Source organism: Protomyctophum parallelum (genome assembly GCF_964188405.1).
Source record: "Protomyctophum parallelum genome assembly, chromosome: 3".
Classification (NCBI taxonomy): Eukaryota; Metazoa; Chordata; class Actinopteri; order Myctophiformes; family Myctophidae; genus Protomyctophum; species Protomyctophum parallelum.
This window is the reverse complement of record NC_139698.1, coordinates 7,975,480-7,995,779: the sequence shown is the minus strand read 5'-3', so window position 1 is coordinate 7,995,779 and position 20,300 is coordinate 7,975,480. Positions and strand designations below refer to the sequence as shown.

The following is a 20,300-nucleotide window of genomic DNA, read 5'->3' as shown; positions in this document are numbered from 1 at the left end:
GATGGGGCAGGTCTACGCTCCTGTATTTTAACGTCATAGTTTGAGTAGGATGGGGCAGGTCTACGCTCCTGTATTTTATCATCATAGTATGAGTAGGATGGGGCAGGTCTACGCTCCTGTATTTTAACATCATAGTATGAGTAGGATGGGGCAGGTCTACGCTCCTGTATTTTATCATCATAGTTTGAGTAGGTTGGGGCAGGTCTACGCTCCTGTATTTTAACATCATAGTATGAGTAGGATGGGGCAGGTCTACGCTCCTGTATTTTAACCAATTCTGACCTGAGCTCAGATTCATATGAGGTTTTCCACTGGACACACACTGGTCTGATTAACCCATTCTGACCTGAGATCAGATAAAAAAATGTCAGTCGTTCTTCGATTTTTCAAAAAATAGCAGACCTACAAGCTCGTATCGCGCCACTCGGTGGCGCGATATGAGCTTTGTAGATCTGCTATTTTTCAATAGATAAAGCATGACATGATGCTAACACCAAAATGGGTTCCCGTTCAGAATGGGTTAACATCATAGTATGAGTAGGATGGGGCAGGTCTACGCTCCCTGTATTTTAACCCATTTTAGGCGAGGGAACCCCTTTTGGTGTTAACGACTGACATAGAACATGGCTTTCAGAAAACTGTCAGGATGTAGAAGACATTTTTAGAATCTGATATCAGGTCAAAATGGGTTAACATCAGTTAATGATGGTAGCCAAATATTTTCTGAGGTGGTACTGGTACTTCAGTATATTAAAAAAAGGTGAGAACCACTGGTCTAAGCAATATACTATCAAATAGTAACCTGTACATACATTTGAACTATAGGATGCCAAGTGAACAATATCTAATAAAAATATGCTATCTAGATTACATGTACGTTAATGTGGTCAAGGAAAAACAAAACACAATCTAGTAACACACACACACACACACACACACACACACACACACACACACACACACACACACACACCACACACACACACACACACCCCCCCCCCCCCCCCCCCCCCCCCCCCTCGGCTTCTGGCTTCAAAAATAGAAAGGCGTACTGCACGACAACACCCAGTCTTTTCTTCTCCGTTTTGTCCTTTGTTTAGGTAGAGATAATATTGGACACGGCCAGCTGGCTGATTTGGTCCACAGTCTGCAGGACACTTTAATCACTTTATTGAGGAATTAGACCCGTTGAGAAGAGACCAATGAAGCCTAATTCATGCTCAGTCGTGCACGGAAAACCACGGGGGTAAAAAAAAAAGAAAAAAAAAAAAGGTCAACCTATGAACATACACAACGCATTGTTGGGCTTGTAGGTGCACCGTTCTCTGCATAATTGCATAATTGACTGTATGACATGGTACCGTGCGAGTGTTTTCTTGTTATATATATAATATATATATATATCGTCGCTCAGCACCTGCCCAAGCTTGGGTTGGGGGACGTACAGTATAATGTCTTTGCTCTTTTCCTGTGTTAGTGAGAACCAATTACAGTATAAGAACATAAGGTTGGTAAAGACGTGAAGTCGTCCCTCTAAGACATCGGGGTGCGTAGCGGTCTAATCTAAAGCACAAAATGAGGACATGGGCGAACTATAAAAAAAATACCACACAAAACAATAAGAATGGTGCCGACAATGACTCATTCAACGTACAGTATAAACACAGGCTCCCTCGCACATCCGCTCGGGACAATGACTCAATGTATTATGACAGGGGTTCTCAACCCGTGGGTCTCCACCCCTCGGCGGGTCGCCAAATTATTTTGGGGTGGGGGGGTCCCCAAATTATATATATATAAAAAGAAATTGCAACTGAATGGCTGGAAAATGGAAATGAAGAGTTTACATAGTACATGCATACACCTTCCCTAATGATTATAGCCGGTTTCAGTATTTATTCATGGTGTATTGTCTCTATTATTAACCAATTCTGACCTGGGATCAGACTCATACGAGGTTTCCACTGGACACACACTGGTTTGATTAACCCATTCTGACCTGAGATCAGAAAAATGTCAGTCGTTCTTCGATTTTTCAAAAATAGCAGACCTACAAGCTCGTAGCGCGCCACTCGGTGGCGCGCTACGAGCTTGTAGGTCTGCTATTTTTCAATAGCTAAAGCATAACATGATGCTAACACCAAAATGGGTTTCCCGTTCAGAATGGGTTAAGGTTATTCAATATCAATTTATATTGGGGGTCTGGAGGGGTAATTTGACTTGACAATGACTTTGTCATTGGTCGAAAAAGAAAAACCCCGGTCGCAATGACTAACCAATCAGGAAGTAGACACTAGGCAAATCGACCAATGACAAAGCTTCTAGGAAAATCTTCTGAATGCAGATTGTGGCCCTTATAGATGTGTCACAGAGACTAACATTATTCTGGGAGCGTTCCACCTATTGCTGGCCGTCTGAATATACCAAAATAAATAAATAAAATAAAGTTCACAGTGGAACGGAGCCACACGACAGACCGGTAGAGGTCACAGTCCTGAAACATGGAGGCTTTAATGAAATAACCACAGAAATCAGGTTAAGAGATACTCTCTGCGGCCCGTCTTAAAAGGCTAGTCGTTAGAGAGAAGCTAAAAGCAGGCGCACGTACGTGTCTAATCTAATGCACGCGCGCACAACACACACACACACACACACGCTAATCTACACTCAGATTACACAGAGTAGAGTGTGGAGCCGGGCACATTAGTCAAATTGATCCAATATGCTCTAAACATAGACGTTACTTAAAACAATGTAAAAATAAAAACACATTTGTGAACACATCTCATGTCATCAATGCATTATTTACCAAATAAGAAGTGTGTGTGTGTGTGTGTGTGTGTGTGTGTGTGTGTGTGTGTGTGTGTGTGTGTGTGTGCATGCGAGAGAGAGAGAGAGAGAGAGCACTCTTCTAAAATGGTTTATCTTGGTTCAGCTGTGCTGGGGTCATAGAAAACAGATTGATGATCAATCAAGTCTATTCAATTATGCTCCATTTTTGGAATAAACACATTCGACATGTTGACAGGAAAGTGGCTCGCCTGCTCGCTGTGCATGTGTGTGTGTGTGTGTGTGTGTGTGCATGTGTGTGTGTGTGTGTGTGTGTGTTTGTGTGTGCGCGGTTGACAAAAGCATCAACACAAATGAAAGTACATGACTGTTCAATTTTGTACATTTGTTCCCCTGATAGAATTTTTGACAAAATGACAGATTAACCCATTCTGACCTGAGATCAGATTCATACGAGGTTTCCACTGGACACACACTGGTCTGATTAACCCATTCTGACCTGAGATCAGATTATAAAAATGTCAGTCGTTCTTCGATTATTAAAAAATAGCAGACCTACAAGCTCGTATCGCGCCACTCGGTGGCGCGATATGAGCTTGTAGATCTGCTATTTTTAAATAGCTAAAGCATAACATGATGCCAACACCAAAATGGGTGCCCGGTCTCCGTCTCTCAGCTGTCCTACTGTCTGTCTCTCCTACACTGTCTCCCTCTCAGCTGTCCTACTGTCTGTCTCTCCTACATTGTCTCCCTCTCAGCTGTCCTACTGTCTGTCTCTCCTACACTGTCTCCCTCTCAGCTGTCCTACTGTCTGTCTCTCCTACACTGTCTCCCTCTCAGCTGTCCTACCGTCTGTCTCTCCTACACCGTCTCCCTCTCAGCTGTCCTACTGTCTGTCTCTCCTACACTGTCTCCCTCTCAGCTGTCCTACTGTCTGTCTCTCCTACACTGTCTCCCTCTCAGCTGTCCTACTGTCTGTCTCTCCTACACTGTCTCCCTCTCAGATGTCCTACTGTCTGTCTCTCCTACACTGTCTCCCTCTCAGCTGTCCTACTGTATGTCTCTCCTACACTGTCTCCCTCTCAGCTGTCCTACTGTCTGTCTCTCCTACACTGTCTCCCTCTCAGCTGTCCTACTGTCTGTCTCTCCTACACTGTCTCCCTCTCAGCTGTCCTACTGTCTGTCTCTCCTACACTGTCTCCCTCTCAGCTGTCCTACTGTCTGTCTCTCCTACACTGTCTCCCTCTCAGCTGTCCTACTGTCTGTCTCTCCTACACTGTCTCCCTCTCAGATGTCTACTGTCTGTCTCTCCTACACTGTCTCCCTCTCAGCTGTCCTACTGTCTGTCTCTCCTACACTGTCTCCCTCTCAGCTGTCCTACTGTCTGTCTCTCCTACACTGTCTCCCTCTCAGCTGTCCTACTGTCTGTCTCTCCTACACTGTCTCCCTCTCAGCTGTCCTACTGTCTGTCTCTCCTACACTGTCTCCCTCTCAGCTGTCCTACTGTCTGTCTCCCTACACTGTCTCCCTCTCAGCTGTCCTACTGTCTGTCTCTCCTACACTGTCTCCCTCTCAGATGTCCTACTGTCTGTCTCTCCTACACTGTCTCCCTCTCAGCTGTCCTACTGTCTGTCTCTCCTACACTGTCTCCCTCTCAGCTGTCCTACTGTCTGTCTCTCCTACACTGTCTCCCTCTCAGCTGTCCTACTGTCTGTCTCTCCTACACTGTCTCCCTCTCAGCTGTCCTACTGTCTGTCTCTCCTACACTGTCTCCCTCTCAGCTGTCCTACTGTCTGTCTCTCCTACACTGTCTCCCTCTCAGCTGTCCTACTGTCTGTCTCTGCTACACTGTCTCTCTCTCAGCTGTCCTACTGTCTGTCTCTCCTACACTGTCTGTCTCTCAGCTGTCCTACTGTCTGTCTCTCCTACACTGTCTGTCTCTCAGCTGTCCTACTGTCTGTCTCTGCTACACCGTCTCCCTCTCAGCTGTCCTACTGTCTGTCTCTCCTATACACTGTCTCCATCCCAGCTCTCCTACACCGTCTCTGTCTTATAGTAGACTACCCAGTTACTACCCAGACTACCCAGTTACCCAGGCAAAATTAACACTTTTACTTTATTTGTTTATTTAGGCGGGACAATGCATATCAATGGACACTACATAAATACACCGGGTTTAGGAAAAAATGCAAATTTTCATCCCCAGTCCCCACATAAAAACATAAAACAAAACAAGCAAACAGTATCGTAGTCTTACATTATAGGGAACAAAGCATTAAAAGCATTCATACACAAGGAAAGGACAAAGTGTGTAAAGTGCATCTTAAGAGCAGCGATTTCTTTAAGGACAACTTAAATACAACCAACTCACCCAACATACTGCAGATCAAATCTGATTGGCAGCTGGAAGTCCAGCTGGATGGTGGCACACTGGTGCTGTCGACCAATGGCGTCTCTGATCTGTATGTCGATCTAGAAAGACAGAACAGAGAGAGAGAAGGTATTCTCATCGCGTCGTTTCATGACCACTTGAACCCAGCATCATATCGCGTCGTTTCATGACCACTTGAACCCCAGCATCTTATCGCGTCGTTTCATGACCACTTGAACCCCAGCATCTTATCGGAGTCGTTTCATGACCACTTGAACCCCAGCCATCTTATCGTGTCGTTTCATGACCACTTGAACCCCAGCATCTTATCATGTCGTTTCATGACCACTTGAACCCCAGCATCTTATCGCGTCGTTTCATGACCACTTGAACCCCAGCATCTTATCGTGTCGTTTCATGACCACTTGAACCCCAGCATCTTATCGTGTCGTTTCATGACCACTTGAACCCCAGCATCTTATCGCGTCGTTTCATGACCACTTGAACCCCAGCATCTTATCGTGTCGTTTCATGACCACTTGAACCCCAGCATCTTATCGTGTCGTTTCATGACCACTTGAACCCCAGCATCTTATCATGTCGTTTCATGACCACTTGAACCCATAGAGTATATATATCTATAGAGAAGACACCCGAGTTCTCCTCCCGTCCACTTGCATTGAGTTGCTCAAAAAGCGCATGAGGCGGATTCACTCCTCCTTCCTGGTAGGAACAGAGTGCATTCTGGGACGGATTGCAATGGTGAGTGGCCCCAAACACATGAACGCGCTGCCGTTGAACGCGCACGAGCGTGCGTCCGTCGTGAACATGTACAATGATAGTCAACGGACAGCACGTTCATGTGTTTGGGGCCAGGCTGCAATACCTTCATTCGGCCACTATGTCCATTTCGCCTCAAGATTTCCTCTGGGTGCCTTGTCTATAAATATATATACTCTAAGCTTGAACCCCAGCATCAATATTTAGGGGCTTCATCGGCCAAAAAAAATGTTTATGCTCACAATGCATCGTCTTACTACCTGTTGTGAGCTTGTAGGTCGGCTATTTATGGCGAAGAGATTTGGAAAAGAAGCGGTCAAATATAAAGTATTTTCTCTTTCATCCTGGACATTAAAGGTGCTGTGAGCGATATACAAATTAGATTCTGAAATCTGTGGCGCTCAGCGGATGACTTCAACTCCAACACTACTTTTGCCACCAAGAGTCCTTCATAATAAAAGGCGCCAAGAGTGCCAAGCAGATGAGGCAAGATTTTACTCTGAAAAGCCTCGTCTTCCATTTCCCCCCCAAAACCCCGGGAGACATAATCTTCCATTATTATGTCACGCTGTCACGTCTAAAATATCTCTGGAAGTATTTGGAATATCTTCCAAACGAGATGCTTCCTGAAGTCAGAAATGATCTCTTCATGTGACCACCGTGCTCTGACTTTAGGTGCGTTACCCGTTCAAGACATATCAAATAAATAAGAGTAGTGGGTCACACACACACACACACACACACACCAAGACTGCAGTTCAAAACATGTATTTAATTTTTTGAACACACTGATGAAGGCTGGATAGCCGAAACGTTTTGTCCCCGTTCAAAAATGAAATGAATGTTTTGAACTGCAGAAATGATCACAGAACATTGGGCACTTTGGTCAAAACAAGGAAGTGAACGGCAGTGCGCATGCGCCAAACACAAGGAGATCGCTGAAGAAGGAAAGGCAAATAAAAAATGGAATTACATGTGGATTGTAATCCCATCAGAAGAGAGAACTTTGAGCTAAGACTGTTTGGTTGATTGATTTGATAAAGGTACAGTAAAAAGAATAACAAAAAGAGACCTTGTTTCCATTGTTCCAATACATACAATACCTCACATATAAAAACTAAACAAAACAACTATAGCAATAGATTTATGTACAGAGAAGAGAAAGGGTGGGGAGGGTTCTGTGTGTGCCAACCCAAGATACTTTATTTGTTGTGCAGGAAACGGAACAGAATGGAACAGAGAGCTGCAGTTCACAGAGACATTAGTCAGCCTACAGCACGCACGCACACACACACACACACACACACACACACACGTACGTTAATCTGGCTAATAAGTGGTGAACACAAACTCGTTAAGATGGCTGTCAAGGAATGTATGGTCATGGAAACACGGGTTGGCTGTGTGTGTGTGTGTGTGTGTGTGTGTGTGTGTGAGAGGGAAAGTGTGTGTACATGTGTTGTGTTCAACGATGCCGCCATAAGGCAGAGAACTGTAGGAGGAGGGTGGAGCGTTTGTGGGGGGGGGGGGGGGGGGGGGATGTGTTAAACTCAAAGCATATTTATTATGACCTGAGACTGTATGAGAAGGAAGGCACTGTAGCAACTCTGACCATTAACCCATTCTGACCGGGCAACCGGGCACCCATTGTTATGCTTTAGCTATTGAAAAATAGCAGATCTACAAGCTCATATCGCGCCACCGAGTGGCGCGATACGAGCTTGTAGGTCTGCTATTTTTGAAAAAAATCGAAGAACGACTGACATTAGAATGGTCAGAATGGGTTAAAGCCTTTTATCGTTTTGGTACAACAGACTGGACTAACTGAAGTTGGTCCGATACCGGTACCGGAAAAGACTGCCGATACCGTCTAAAATATCGGCTACGCCGTTCTATCATTCCCATTATACCACGTGATGTATTGCACGGTGAAATTTAAAGTAATCAACCGACTTGAATTTTGATTTGAATGCTTCGGTTTGTGTTGCACTACCGTTATATAACTCTTAAACTCTTACACTTCCTTCCTGGACTACAATTCCCATATTTATTTGGTGCACTGCTCCTCCTTGTGGATAGGGGGAGAGCTGTCTTACTGAGACAACATGTAGTCCAGGAAGGAAGTGAGACCAGTGTCCATGACATCAGAGACACTGGGCTCACTGATACAATCTAAAATATCTAAAACCACATATTACACACAAAGCCCCCCAGGAAAGTGTTCTAAAGCTTCTAAATGACATTAACATATATTTTTTTGCAAAAAGGGTGAAGTGTCCCTTTAAGGTGGTTGCGTTTTTCGGAAAACGCTGCTAAAAACCCGAAAATGTGTCCAGTGTCAGCTACAGCTAGTCGGTATCGACCGATACACACGTTATCAGAATCGGGAACGGACAATGATTTCAATGTCAGAAGTACATCTTCATCAGTCATGAGTCTGATGATGCAACATCGAAACGTTAGTCTACCCGTTACATTTTGCACCTATAATAAAAGGCTTATATATACAGTACACAGCATATAGCTTAGATACAGTAAACTGAGAGAATAGAGGGTATGCGCGTGACATCATCATCAAACCAGGAAGTAATGCAGGAATGCCTACTAAGTGGCTAAAAACTACTTTCTGGCCTTGACAGCCCATTCATCCAAAACAGAAAAGTCATATTTAATTGCCGTAAACGACATTAAACATCGTTAAACTCACTTTACATGTCACTTTGCCACTCGATGTGCCAGTCACTTTATGCTTGCGCATACCTCCCTCTATACTATTTGAAGGGCCTATTCTAGAGTTTAATGACGCAATAAGCCACAAGAGAGCGTGGGTTTTAGAACAGCTAAGAGGCGTGGTGGAGCACAATGCAGGGCGGAGTGACTCTGACCATCTTAGCCGTTGTAAACATTGTGGTAAACCTCAGATTTGGACGACTTATTGCTTTTTCCTAAAACGCTTATCAGATATGGCCACATGAACATAATAGACGTAGCCTATCCCAATTAAACTTTGTGTGTTTTTTCACTACAATATTTTCTGCCAGAAAATAGACCTAGTGCCAGAGAACAAACAAGGACTTTGCTGAGCAAATGCAGGGAAGATACTGAACAATACTGGCTTGTTTCAATGAGAGCGCAAAATCTCTCTTGGAAGAGCCACCCATCGACTTCTCTAAAATACGGCCAACCTTCCCCGTGTTTCTGCACTAGTCCGATCCAGAAGAACACCGTTTGCTAGCCACTGCTACAGAGCTGACAATGAGGTTATATCTTCCCTTCTTCTCTGGAGTCCTGCCTCAAAGCAGACCAGAGGTAGAAAACTGTCGTTCCCCTGATGTCATCGCTAGGGACACATGCATCAGTAAGCAGGAACTGGGGGTGGGACTGATGGCAAATATGGCACTGATGGCAAATATGGCACTGTGAAATCCATGATCTCCACCGCGGTCGAACAATGATGATGTTTTTAAGTGTTGTACAATCTTACGCCAGGGCTCCACTGGGCGCGTCTGCGGCGCGTCTGCGTCGCGTCTCCGTCAGTGTCGGGAATGTGCCCTTTTAATCAATGGAGGGTGGCTCCACTGCCCGCGTTGCGTCGCGTCTCCGTCACCATAAAATTGAACCGGTTCGTTTTTTGACGCACGCACGCGTGACACACGCGTGACGCAACGCGCCCAGTGGAGCCCTGGCGTTACACATACATACGCAGGATGAAAAAGACTGGCACTCCTCTTATGTTGCCATAGGAAAGACTCAACCACAAAATGGTAATGCATAATTCATATTGAACGGATATTGTGAAGACGTTGGTGCAGTGATATTGATTCATGTGGTCCAGGTATGTGTTTAATCAGTATTTTACTGCAGACATTCAGAATCGAAATATAGAACTATCCCTTTTTAGAATGAGTGGTTATGTTTAATAATGTAATCAAAGTCTATGCCAAAGACAGCGTCGTCACACGTTACAATAATATGGGTTCGACCTTTCTAAGAAGAGACAGCCGGTAGAAAGATAAACATTTTATTCTTTTTTCTAACGGATTAAATCAGAGAAATCGCCTAAGTCGATTTAGATTTTAGCGTTGGCTATTCAAAAAGAGCAGATATACAAGCTTTGTAGATCTGCCATTTTTGGAAAATCATGAAGATTCTTAGCAAATCTTTATTATGCATTTTCTTTAAAGCAAAAAAACTCAAATCTTTGCTTCTGTGGGTCCCTGGAACAAAATATTTTGATGGAGGTCGGCAGCCAAATACGTACAGTAATACATTTTGGGAGTCCTTGACATAAAAAAGTTTGAGAACCACTGAGTTTGTCAGAAAACGTTTTTTTTAGAAGACATTTTGTAGAATTGGCCTCAGGTCTTAATGGGTTAAATCGGAATTGGCCCCCCAAAAAAAGCCAAACTATTCTTTCCGACCTCCTCCTCTTCCACACCAGAACCTGTCAGAGGCCAAACGTCTGTTTTCAGAACTATAAATGCAGTACTTAATCCATTCTGACCGGGCACCCATTTTGGTGTCAGCATCATGTTATGCTTTAGCTATTGAAAAATAGCAGATCTACAAGCTCATATCGCGCCACCGAGTGGCGCGATACGAGCTTGTAGGTCTGCTATTTTTTGAAAAATCGAAGAACGACTGAATTTTTTTAGAATCTGATCTCAGGTCAGAATGGGTTAATCATACCAATCATACGAATCATACCAATCATACCAATCATTGACTGTCACAAAACAGTCATATCTAGGGACCTCAAAACCTACTCTAGTGAGGCCTTTAACCTTGAACTGGAGAGTCTGGATTGGTCCGATGTGCTCAGGAGCTCACTAGTCGAAGAAGCATGGCTTGGCTTTAAAACCAAATTTACATCAGTACTAAACATCATGGCTCCTTTGAGAACCGTCAGGGTCAAAACCCGCTCGGAGCCATGGATGAATTCGGACATACTGACTGCAATGAAAGCCAGAGACAACAAATGCTCTGAACTTCTTAAATGCAAGTCCAAACTAGCCAAGTGCAAGCGCTTCGACAGTGATCTCCAAACCAAACTGTGCAACCTAAAAGCCCAGTGTAACAAGCTAAGAAACGGTGTAATTGCCATGACCAAATCAGCCAAATGTAACTTTATCAATGATAAAGCCGAGGAAATCAAAAACAATCCTCGGGAGCTATGGAAGTTACTAAACAACCAACTAGGCTGTGGTCGGAAACTAAAAACCAGGTTTACTAACATAAACATCAAATCGAATAACACCCTCATCACTGACAAACTCGATGTAGCCAACCACTTGAACATCTTCTTTACAAACATTGCAACAAAGCTGGTTAGCAAACTGCCCTCCCACTCTGGGCGTTTTGGTGTAGAGCACATCACAGCCTTCTACAAAAACCTTGGTGTTTGTAAAGATGATTTTAAAATGGCAATGGTAACAACCGAGGAGGTACTTAAAAAACTGAGTGCCCTCCAACCCCACAAGGCCACTGGCCATGACAATATTCCCTCCAAATTTCTCAGAGACTCAGCCTTTTCCATAGCTCCAGTCATCACCCATATAGTTAACCTCTCCATCAAACAGGGACAGGTCCCCCAAGATTTTAAACTGGCCAAAGTAACCCCCTTGTACAAAAAAGGGAGTAAATTAGAACCCGGCAACTACCGCCCTATTTCTATTCTAAGCTCCATCTCGAAAGTGATGGAAAAAATAGTCTATGAACAGGTTGAAAAGTATCTTGCCACTAATAAATTGCTGTACGAGTTCCAATCTGGTTTCAGAACATCCCACTCCACTGACACATGCCTCCTCTATTTGAGCGACCACATCAAACACGAGGTGGATGCTGGAAAATACTGCGGCATGGTCATGCTGGACCTCCAAAAGGCTTTTGACACCGTGAACCACTCCATACTGGTTAACAAGCTTAAAGCTATTGGTTTTGATAGCACATCAGTGAGCTGGATGCAATCCTACCTGGAGGGGAGAGAACAGATGGTGGAGGTGAACGGAACACTGTCCCCTCCCCTGCCAGTGAGCTGTGGCGTCCCACAAGGAAGCATACTAGGGCCTTTACTGTTCCTAATTTATGTTAACGACATGACTTCAGCTTGTGACTGCAACTTGTTCCTGTTCGCAGATGACTCAGCACTGCTGGTCTCGGACAGGAACAAACTGCAGGTTGAAAAGACCCTCAGCTCTGAACTCGGTAGAATCTGCACCTGGCTCGCTGATAACAAACTATCCTTACACCTGGGAAAAACTGAATCCATCCTCTTCGGATCAAATAGTAAACTCAGCAAGGCAGATGGCTTCTTGGTTAGAGTGGGTGACAATATTATCACACGAAAAGATGAAATTACCTACCTAGGTTCCATCCTGGAGGCCAATCTTTCCGGTGATAAAATGGCCACCAACGTAATCAAAAAAGTCAATCAAAGAACAAGATTCCTTTACAGGATCTCCTCACTGGTCAGCAAAAACACCTTGAAGACCTTAACAGGAGCCCTCGTACAAGGTTTCTTTGACTATGCATCCACCTCTTGGTACCACAGCACCTCAAAGGCCCTTAAAACAAGGCTCCAGACCTCTCAAAACAAACTGGTCAGGCTCCTACTTGGCCTCACCCCCCGAACCCACCTCACCCCTGCCCACTTTGACAGGCTGGGATGGCTTAGGGTCGACGACAGAGTACAGCATCTTGCAATGGGTCTGGTCCACAAGATTCGATACACCACCAAGATACCCATGTACCTGTCTAAATACTTCCTTAATGTAAACGAAGTCCACACCCACAACACCAGAGGGAGTGCAACAAACCATGTACAACCCAGATTCGGCACAAACAAGGGACTAAATTCTTTTCGCTCCTATGCCACCAAAATGTGGAACGCCCTACCAACAGTCATTAAGACATGTGAATCCCTTGACTCCTTCAAAACCGCTCTCAAAGGGCACCTACGGATGGCTGCAATTCGAAACTGGCCTCTGTCAAATCTGAATCCCCCCCACCCCCCCACCCCATTTTCCCTCACTGTATATAGTATCTTTTCCCTTTTTTGCTTCCCATATGATGAATTCCTGTTCTGTTCTTTACCTACAGAGAAATGTCTATTTGTATGTCTCTAAATGTTTGTATGTCTTTAAATGTTTTGATGAATTGAACAATGTGGACCCTGTTGTAAACAAGTGTAATGCTTAATTGGGTCGTCCACTCACAGTTGACAGTCTTTGTATTGAGTTTGTGCTTAAAATGTACTGTAAATTCTACAAACTGTTAATAAAGATTTCAATCAATCAAACCATGTCCAGTGGAAACCTCGTTATGAATCTGATCTCAGGTCAGAATGGGTTAATGGGTTAAATCGGAATTGGCCCCCAAAAAAAAGCCAACTATTCTTTCCGACCTCCTCTTCCACACCAGAACCCGTCAGAGGCCAAACGTCTGTTTTCAGAACTATAAATGCAGTACTTAATCCTCTGGTTTTACGGCCCGGCCGTGATTTACACCCCAACAGCTTGTCAAATTGTTCTAGCTCTATTCCCTCCGCCTGTCCCGATGCAACACATCGAGAGCTTGTTGTACAGCAGGTCGTCTATTTACGCTGCAGCGCAACATGCAGTATAGGAACACATGCATGCATGCTGGCTTCTATGGAATCCTAATGACTGGAATAACTTTTAATCCACGTAGATGACATTAGATCACACGTTTCACCTTCTCCTAACGACCCTCCTGCCTCCCCCTGTGTCTATTATTATTATTATTATTATTACTGCACTCTCATTTCACTTTGTTGTTGTAACCAGTAGGTGTAAAGTACATTTACTCGAGTACTGTACAGTACTTTCGGCACTACATACGCACATTAACCCATTCTGACCTGAGATCAGATTCTATAAACGTCTTCTACATCCTGACAGTTTTCTGAAAAAGCTATGTTTCTATGTCAGTCGTTCTTCGATTTTTCAAAAATAGCAGACCTACAAGCTCGTATCGCGCCACTCGGTGGCGCGATATGAGCTTGTAGATCTGCTATTTTTAAATAGCTAAAGCATAACATGATGCCAACACCAAAATGGGTTCCCGTTCAGAATGGGTTAATTTGAAAACTTAAAAAAAAAAGTTACTAGTTACTTTGCAGATTTTGATTGCAAAAGCTGTTCAGCTCTGCTAGCAGTACCTTCTACTTTCGGTACTTTAAGTACATTTTGAAGCCAATACTTTTATTTTATTTTATTAAGCTTGAGCAGATACAGGCTTCATACATTCAAAGAGCCTATCAATGATCTGCAGCTACTCAGTCAGGCGTTCAAAATGTACTTTACTCAAATACATTTTGAATTCCAGACTTCCAGTGCTTGTAAGAGTATTTCTACAGTATATATTGCAGTTACAGTATTGATACTTTTACTTAAGTAATACACTGAGTACTATTTTTCCACCTCTGGGTGGTTGTAACCCGTGTCTGATGGATATGGTTTCCCATGTCGTCACTGCAGGCTGGAAACATCATATGACTGTTCCAGGAAACAGGGAAAAAACAAAAACCCACACAGTAAGCTGTATTATAGGCTGTACTCCAATGCATCCAATGCAGTTATTTGAACACAGCATTTTTTTTAACCCATTCTGACCTGAGATCAGATTCATACGAGGTTTCCGCCGGACACACACTGGTCTGATGAACCCATTCTGACCTGAGATCAGATTCTAAAAATGTCAGTCGCTCTTCGATTTTTCAAAAATAGCAGACCTACAAGCTCGTATCGCGCCACTCGGTGGCGCGATATGAGCTTGTAGATCTGCTATTTTTAAATAGCTAAAGCATAACATGATGCCGACACCAAAATGGGTGCCCGGTCAGAATGGGCTAAGCCATTTAGGCCAGACGTCGAAATTAAAAAAAAGTGTTTTCAAAATCATGACAGTTTTCTGAAAAACCTTATGTTTCTGTATCAGTGGTGCTCAATATGTCAAGGATCCCAAAAATTATATGTAAAAACAACCTTATTTATTTTAATTCTTTTAAATCATTTTGGGACCCCCCCTTAATAATTTGGCGACCGCCCCAAGGGGTCGCGACCCACCCGTTGAGAACCCCTGATTTAGTGTATAGTATCTTCCCCGGCGTTAACGCTCGCTTCCGCTGTGGTCCGCCAATGGAATGTTTCCCCGCCGCGTTACATCCTCTGAATTGAGGCTCAGATTGAGTTGTTTGAACAGAACGTCAGTGTTGAGGGGTCATAAAATAAAAGACAAGGCTAACCTCGCGGTTACTATATTAACGCTTCTGATGAACAGTGAGGCTTTAGACATTACAACTTATACATGGCATATTTCATGCGACACTGTAGGGTGTTTCAACTTTACGGAATCACATAAAACGTTGAAAAGACGTAACGGAGATGTGAGGTTTCTGGCCTGACAGCGACGAACAACGAGAGCCCCAACCGGCTCGACGCCGTTCCCTCACGCCTCTCTCTTACAGAGGCCAGTTCTGACAGCTTGGGCCTCGGCGTCCGTCCAGTCAATTATAAACAGCTGTGTTGGCCAGGGCTGTGAACCATCATCACATTTTAAACACACGCTGTGGTTCAGCTCATTATTAAAAACACACGCACACAAACACTGACCCACACAGAGACCCTGTCAAACACACACACACACACACAAACACTGACCCACACAGAGACCCTGTCAAACACACACACACACACACACACTGACCCACACAGAGACCCACACACACACACACAAACACTGACCCACACAGAGACCCTGTCAAACGCTCAAAAAGCTGGGATTTGGCCAACTAAAAATCCGCTATCGATGACAACTCGTCCCTACAAGCGCTCCAGTGTGGGTTCAGAGAACATCATTGGATTGTGTGTATGTACAGTATGTATGTGTATATATTTCCACAAATGAAAAGGAGCCCCCCCATCATCTCCAACCATAACCAAATAATACAACTTACAATGTCAAAACTGAAGATATTCTCACTCTCAAGCTATAGAATAATTCACCATCAACTAAAGTTAGTTAGTTAGTTAGTTGCTGCGAGAGTGTGGTCTAACCAACACCAACTCGGGATTCCTGGATCGCTGCCCTCCACAAATTCCTATCCAACATCAGGTTCTTGAGCTCTTCAGTGTTGTCAGCCAAGCTGTCGTGCTGCAGCACGTCTACATTAGGTGGTATGCTTCTTTCCCCTCCTGGCTTTGCCCTGGGTTGGCTCCCATAGGGTCAATTGACTTGCCTCCCAAGTTCTGGGTGCCTGACGCAGTGCCCTGCCAGCCTCATCCTTCACTCTCTGACTTTAGTCCATGACCGACCCGTTGGTCACGGACTAAAGAGAAGGGCACAAGATCTGCACTATTTCCAACCGTGGACTTCAGGTGATTCAGGTTCTATTTCGATGCCGTCGCGGTTCGACACGGTCGACGCCGCAGCATTTTAATTTCACAACGTTGAACACGGGTGTTGGCACTCCGGGCTAAAAGCTTTAACCACTTGCAACCCCAGCGTTCCGCATGGTGGGGGAAGGCGTTGGCAGAAAACGGCGGATCGATCGGCGAGCTTGTCGATCCGCCGTTTTCAGCGAACGCTTTCCCTGTGAAACTGGAAAACAGAAAATACACTACTACTGGTACAGGGCCCTGAGGGACTGCTGTTCAGGCAAAATATGGGGTTTAAGAGGTTAAACTTTCTCCTACCAGAGAACACAGAAAGGTTTCTGTTGAGATCAGATCAGGTGATGTTTCATCTTTAAATGCCATTAAGGCACTAAATGATACCATGTCTCGCAAGAAATGTTGTTTTTCAATGCATTTGCCACTGCTGTTGTCCTGCACTTTTATGCCATGGAAAAATTATTGTCTAAGTGTTGTTGCTGTTGTTGTTGTTGGAAGACAAATTTCCACGGGGACAACATGCAAACTCCACACAGAAAGGCCCTTTGGCCAACCCTGGGAGGAGCAGACCAAATGCAAATGTACCGAGCCAAAGGTCAAGTTTACAAAGTAGTTTAAGGTGCAAGTCATTAAATGTAGTGAGGGGGTCCCTGCTTCATCTCTCAGCTGAGGGGGTCCCTGCTTCATCTCTCAGCTGAGGGGGTCCCTGCTTCATCTCTCTCAGCTGAGGAGGTCCCTGCTTCATCTCTCTCTCAGCTGAGGGGGTCCCTGCTTCATCTCTCTCTCAGCTGAGGGGGTCCCTGCTTCATCTCTCTCTCAGCTGAGGGGGTCCCTGCTTCATCTCTCTCTCAGCTAAGGGGTCCCTGCTTCATCTCTCTCTCAGCTGAGGGGGTCCCTGCTTCATCTCTCAGCTGAGGGGGTCCCTGCTTCATCTCTCAGCTGAGGGCGTCCCTGCTTCATCTCTCTCTCAGCTGAGGGGGTCCCTGCTTCATCTCTCTCTCAGCTAAGGGGTCCCTGCTTCATCTCTCTCTCAGCTGAGGGGGTCCCTGCTTCATCTCTCAGCTGAGGGGGTCCCTGCTTCATCTCTCTCTCAGCTAAGGGGTCCCTGCTTCATCTCTCTCTCAGCTGAGGGGGTCTCTGCTTCATCTCTCTCTCTAGTGAGGGGGTCCCTGCTTCATCTCTCTCTCAGCTAAGGGGTCCCTGCTTCATCTCTCTCTCAGCTGAGGGGGTCCCTGCTTCATCTCTCTCTCAGCTAAGGGGTCCCTGCTTCATCTCTCTCTCAGCTAAGGGGGTCCCTGCTTCATCTCTCTCTCAGCTAAGGGGTCCCTGCTTCATCTCTCTCTCAGCTAAGGGGTCCCTGCTTCATCTCTCTCTCAGCTAAGGGGTCCCTGCTTCATCTCTCTCTCAGCTAAGGGGTCCCTGCTTCATCTCTCTCTCAGCTGAGGGGATCCCTGCTTCATCTCTCTCTCAGCTGAGGGGATCCCTGCTTCATCTCTCTCTCAGCTGAGGGGGTCCCTGCTTCATCTCTCTCTCAGCTGAGGGGGTCCCTGCTTCATCTCTCTCTCAGCTGAGGGGATCCCTGCTTCATCTCTCTCTCAGCTGAGGGGGTCCCTGCTTCATCTCTCTCTCAGCTGAGGGGGTCCCTGCTTCATCTCTCTCTCAGCTGAGGGGGTCCCTGCTTCTTCTCTCTCTCAGCTGAGGGGGTCCCTGCTTCATCTCTCTCTCAGCTGAGGGGGTCCCTGCTTCATCTCTCTCTCAGCTGAGGGGGTCCCTGCTTCATCTCTCTCTCAGCTGAGGGGTCCCTGCTTCATCTCTCTCTAGTGAGGGGGTCCCTGCTTCATATCTCTCTAGTGAGGGGGTCCCTGCTTCATCTCTCTCAGCTGAGGGGGTCCCTGCTTCATCTCTCTCTCAGCTAAGGGGTCCCTGCTTCATCTCTCTCTCAGCTAAGGGGTCCCTGCTTCATCTCTCAGCTGAGGGGGTCCCTGCTTCATCGCTCTCTCTAGTGAGGGGGTCCCTGCTTCATCTCTCTCTCAGCTGAGGGGGTCCCTGCTTCATCGCTCTCTCTAGTGAGGGGGTCCCTGCTTCATCTCTCTCTCAGCTGAGGGGGTCCCTGCTTCATCTCTCAGCTGAGGGGGTCCCTGCTTCATCTCTCTCTCAGCTAAGGGGGTCCCTGCTTCATCTCTCTCTCAGCTGAGGGGGTCCCTGCTTCATCTCTCTCAGCTGAGGGGGTCCCTGCTTCATCTCTCTCAGCTGAGGGGGTCCCTGCTTCATCTCTCTCTCAGCAAAGAGGTCTTCGTCCTGAAAAACAGATTTGATCTGCTCCAGTCCGTTACTGCATGGGTCCTGGTCATGCCATCTGGTGCTTTGCTTTTCTGTGGCTTTTTCTCTGAATACTATCAACATAATAGAATTTCCTGTCTCCGAGCATATCGCTGTGATACTTCAGACGCCGCTCGGCTCCCCTGCCCTCCAGCCGTCTGCCTTGTGACAGTACATCTCTCATTCACATTCTGCTCAGCGCTTCCGCCAGTTCCTCTGTCTGAGACCACCGTTATAATGTGGTCTACTAAAACCTTGACAAAAAAGTGTTCTACCCTTTTTCACTGACGAAAACAAAATAAAAACAAAATAATAAAACTAAGCTATGATAACTAAAACTAAATTTGTTCACAATATTGTCAACACGTACAAAACTAGACTAAAATCTTAGGGAGGGACTATTGGAGAAGATATCCAGTAACTCTAAAAGACAAGTTGTTTTATTTGGTTTTATTTGTTTGTTTGTGTGCGCTCGGGTGTTGCGCTCTGAAAATAGCAGATCTACAAGATCACCTATAATTCCAGCATGCAACCAAGAGTAAAATAAGCCATATATTACGACCCACCAAAATAAACATTTAGACTACGATTAGACTATAACCACTGGGGTTACCACTGTGTGCCACCCGAGCACCATGTATTCACTGTGGTAAACACTCCTCTATAACCACTGGGGTTACCACTGTGTGCCACACAGAGCACCATGTATTCACTGTGGTAAACACTCCTCTATAACCACTGGGGTTACCACTGTGCCACACAGAGCACCATGTATTCACTGTGGTAAACACTCCTCTATAACCACTGGGGTTACCACTGTGTACCACACCGAGCACCATGTATTCACTGTGGTAAACACTCCTCTATAACCACTGGGGTTACCACTGTGTGCCACCCCGAGCACCATGTATTCACTGTGGTAAACACTCCTCTATAACCACTGGGGTTACCACTGTGTGCCACACAGAGCACCATGTATTCACTGTGGTAAACACTCCTCTATAACCACTGGGGTTACCACTGTGTACCACACCGAGCGCCGTGTATTTACTGTGGTAAACACTCCTCTATAACCACTGGGGTTACCACTGTGCCACCCGAGCACCATGTATTCACTGTGGTAAACACGGCCCCGGTGCGCTCCTCTTCGTAAGAGCTGACTATCGTGCTCCCGACGAACGTCCGGCGTTTTCGCCGCAGCGCAACTCCGCCCCGGGGTGCCTCAACTCCGCCCCGGGGTGCCTCAACTCCGCCCCGGGGTGCCTCAACTCCGCCCCGGGGTGCCTCAACTCCGCCCCGGGGTGCCTCAACTCCGCCCCGCCCGGGGTGCCTCAAGCTGGAAACTTTTAAAGGAAGCCCTTGTCATTTGATCCTCCTGATTGTGCAGGGTGTGACGACCATGTAATTTACAACCCGACTATTACTGCTGTTTCAGCGGAGCTGCGTGTGATGACAGGACAATGTAGAGCCGTGAGCACCTTGACGGCCGATGTGTTCAGTGAGGGCATCACGCTGTGTGCCAGCCCTATGGACATGATATCCAGTAAAGATGTGTTCAGTGAGGGCATCACGCTGTGTGCCAGCCCTATGGACATGATATCCAGTAAAGATGTGTTCAGTGAGGGCAT

The 20,300-nt window shown here is 45.7% G+C and overlaps 1 protein-coding gene across 1 annotated transcript in view; it reads right to left on the bottom strand.

Moving 5' to 3' along the window:
* The window catches only part of tars2 (threonyl-tRNA synthetase 2, mitochondrial), a 61,790-nt gene that overhangs the window by 16,610 nt on the left and 24,880 nt on the right, over positions 1-20,300 (bottom strand). Inside the window, exon 14 of the mRNA XM_083761125.1 lies at positions 5,162-5,262. Within this exon, the coding sequence (XP_083617251.1) occupies positions 5,162-5,262 (101 nt within the window). The remainder of the gene's footprint in view (positions 1-5,161; positions 5,263-20,300) is intronic.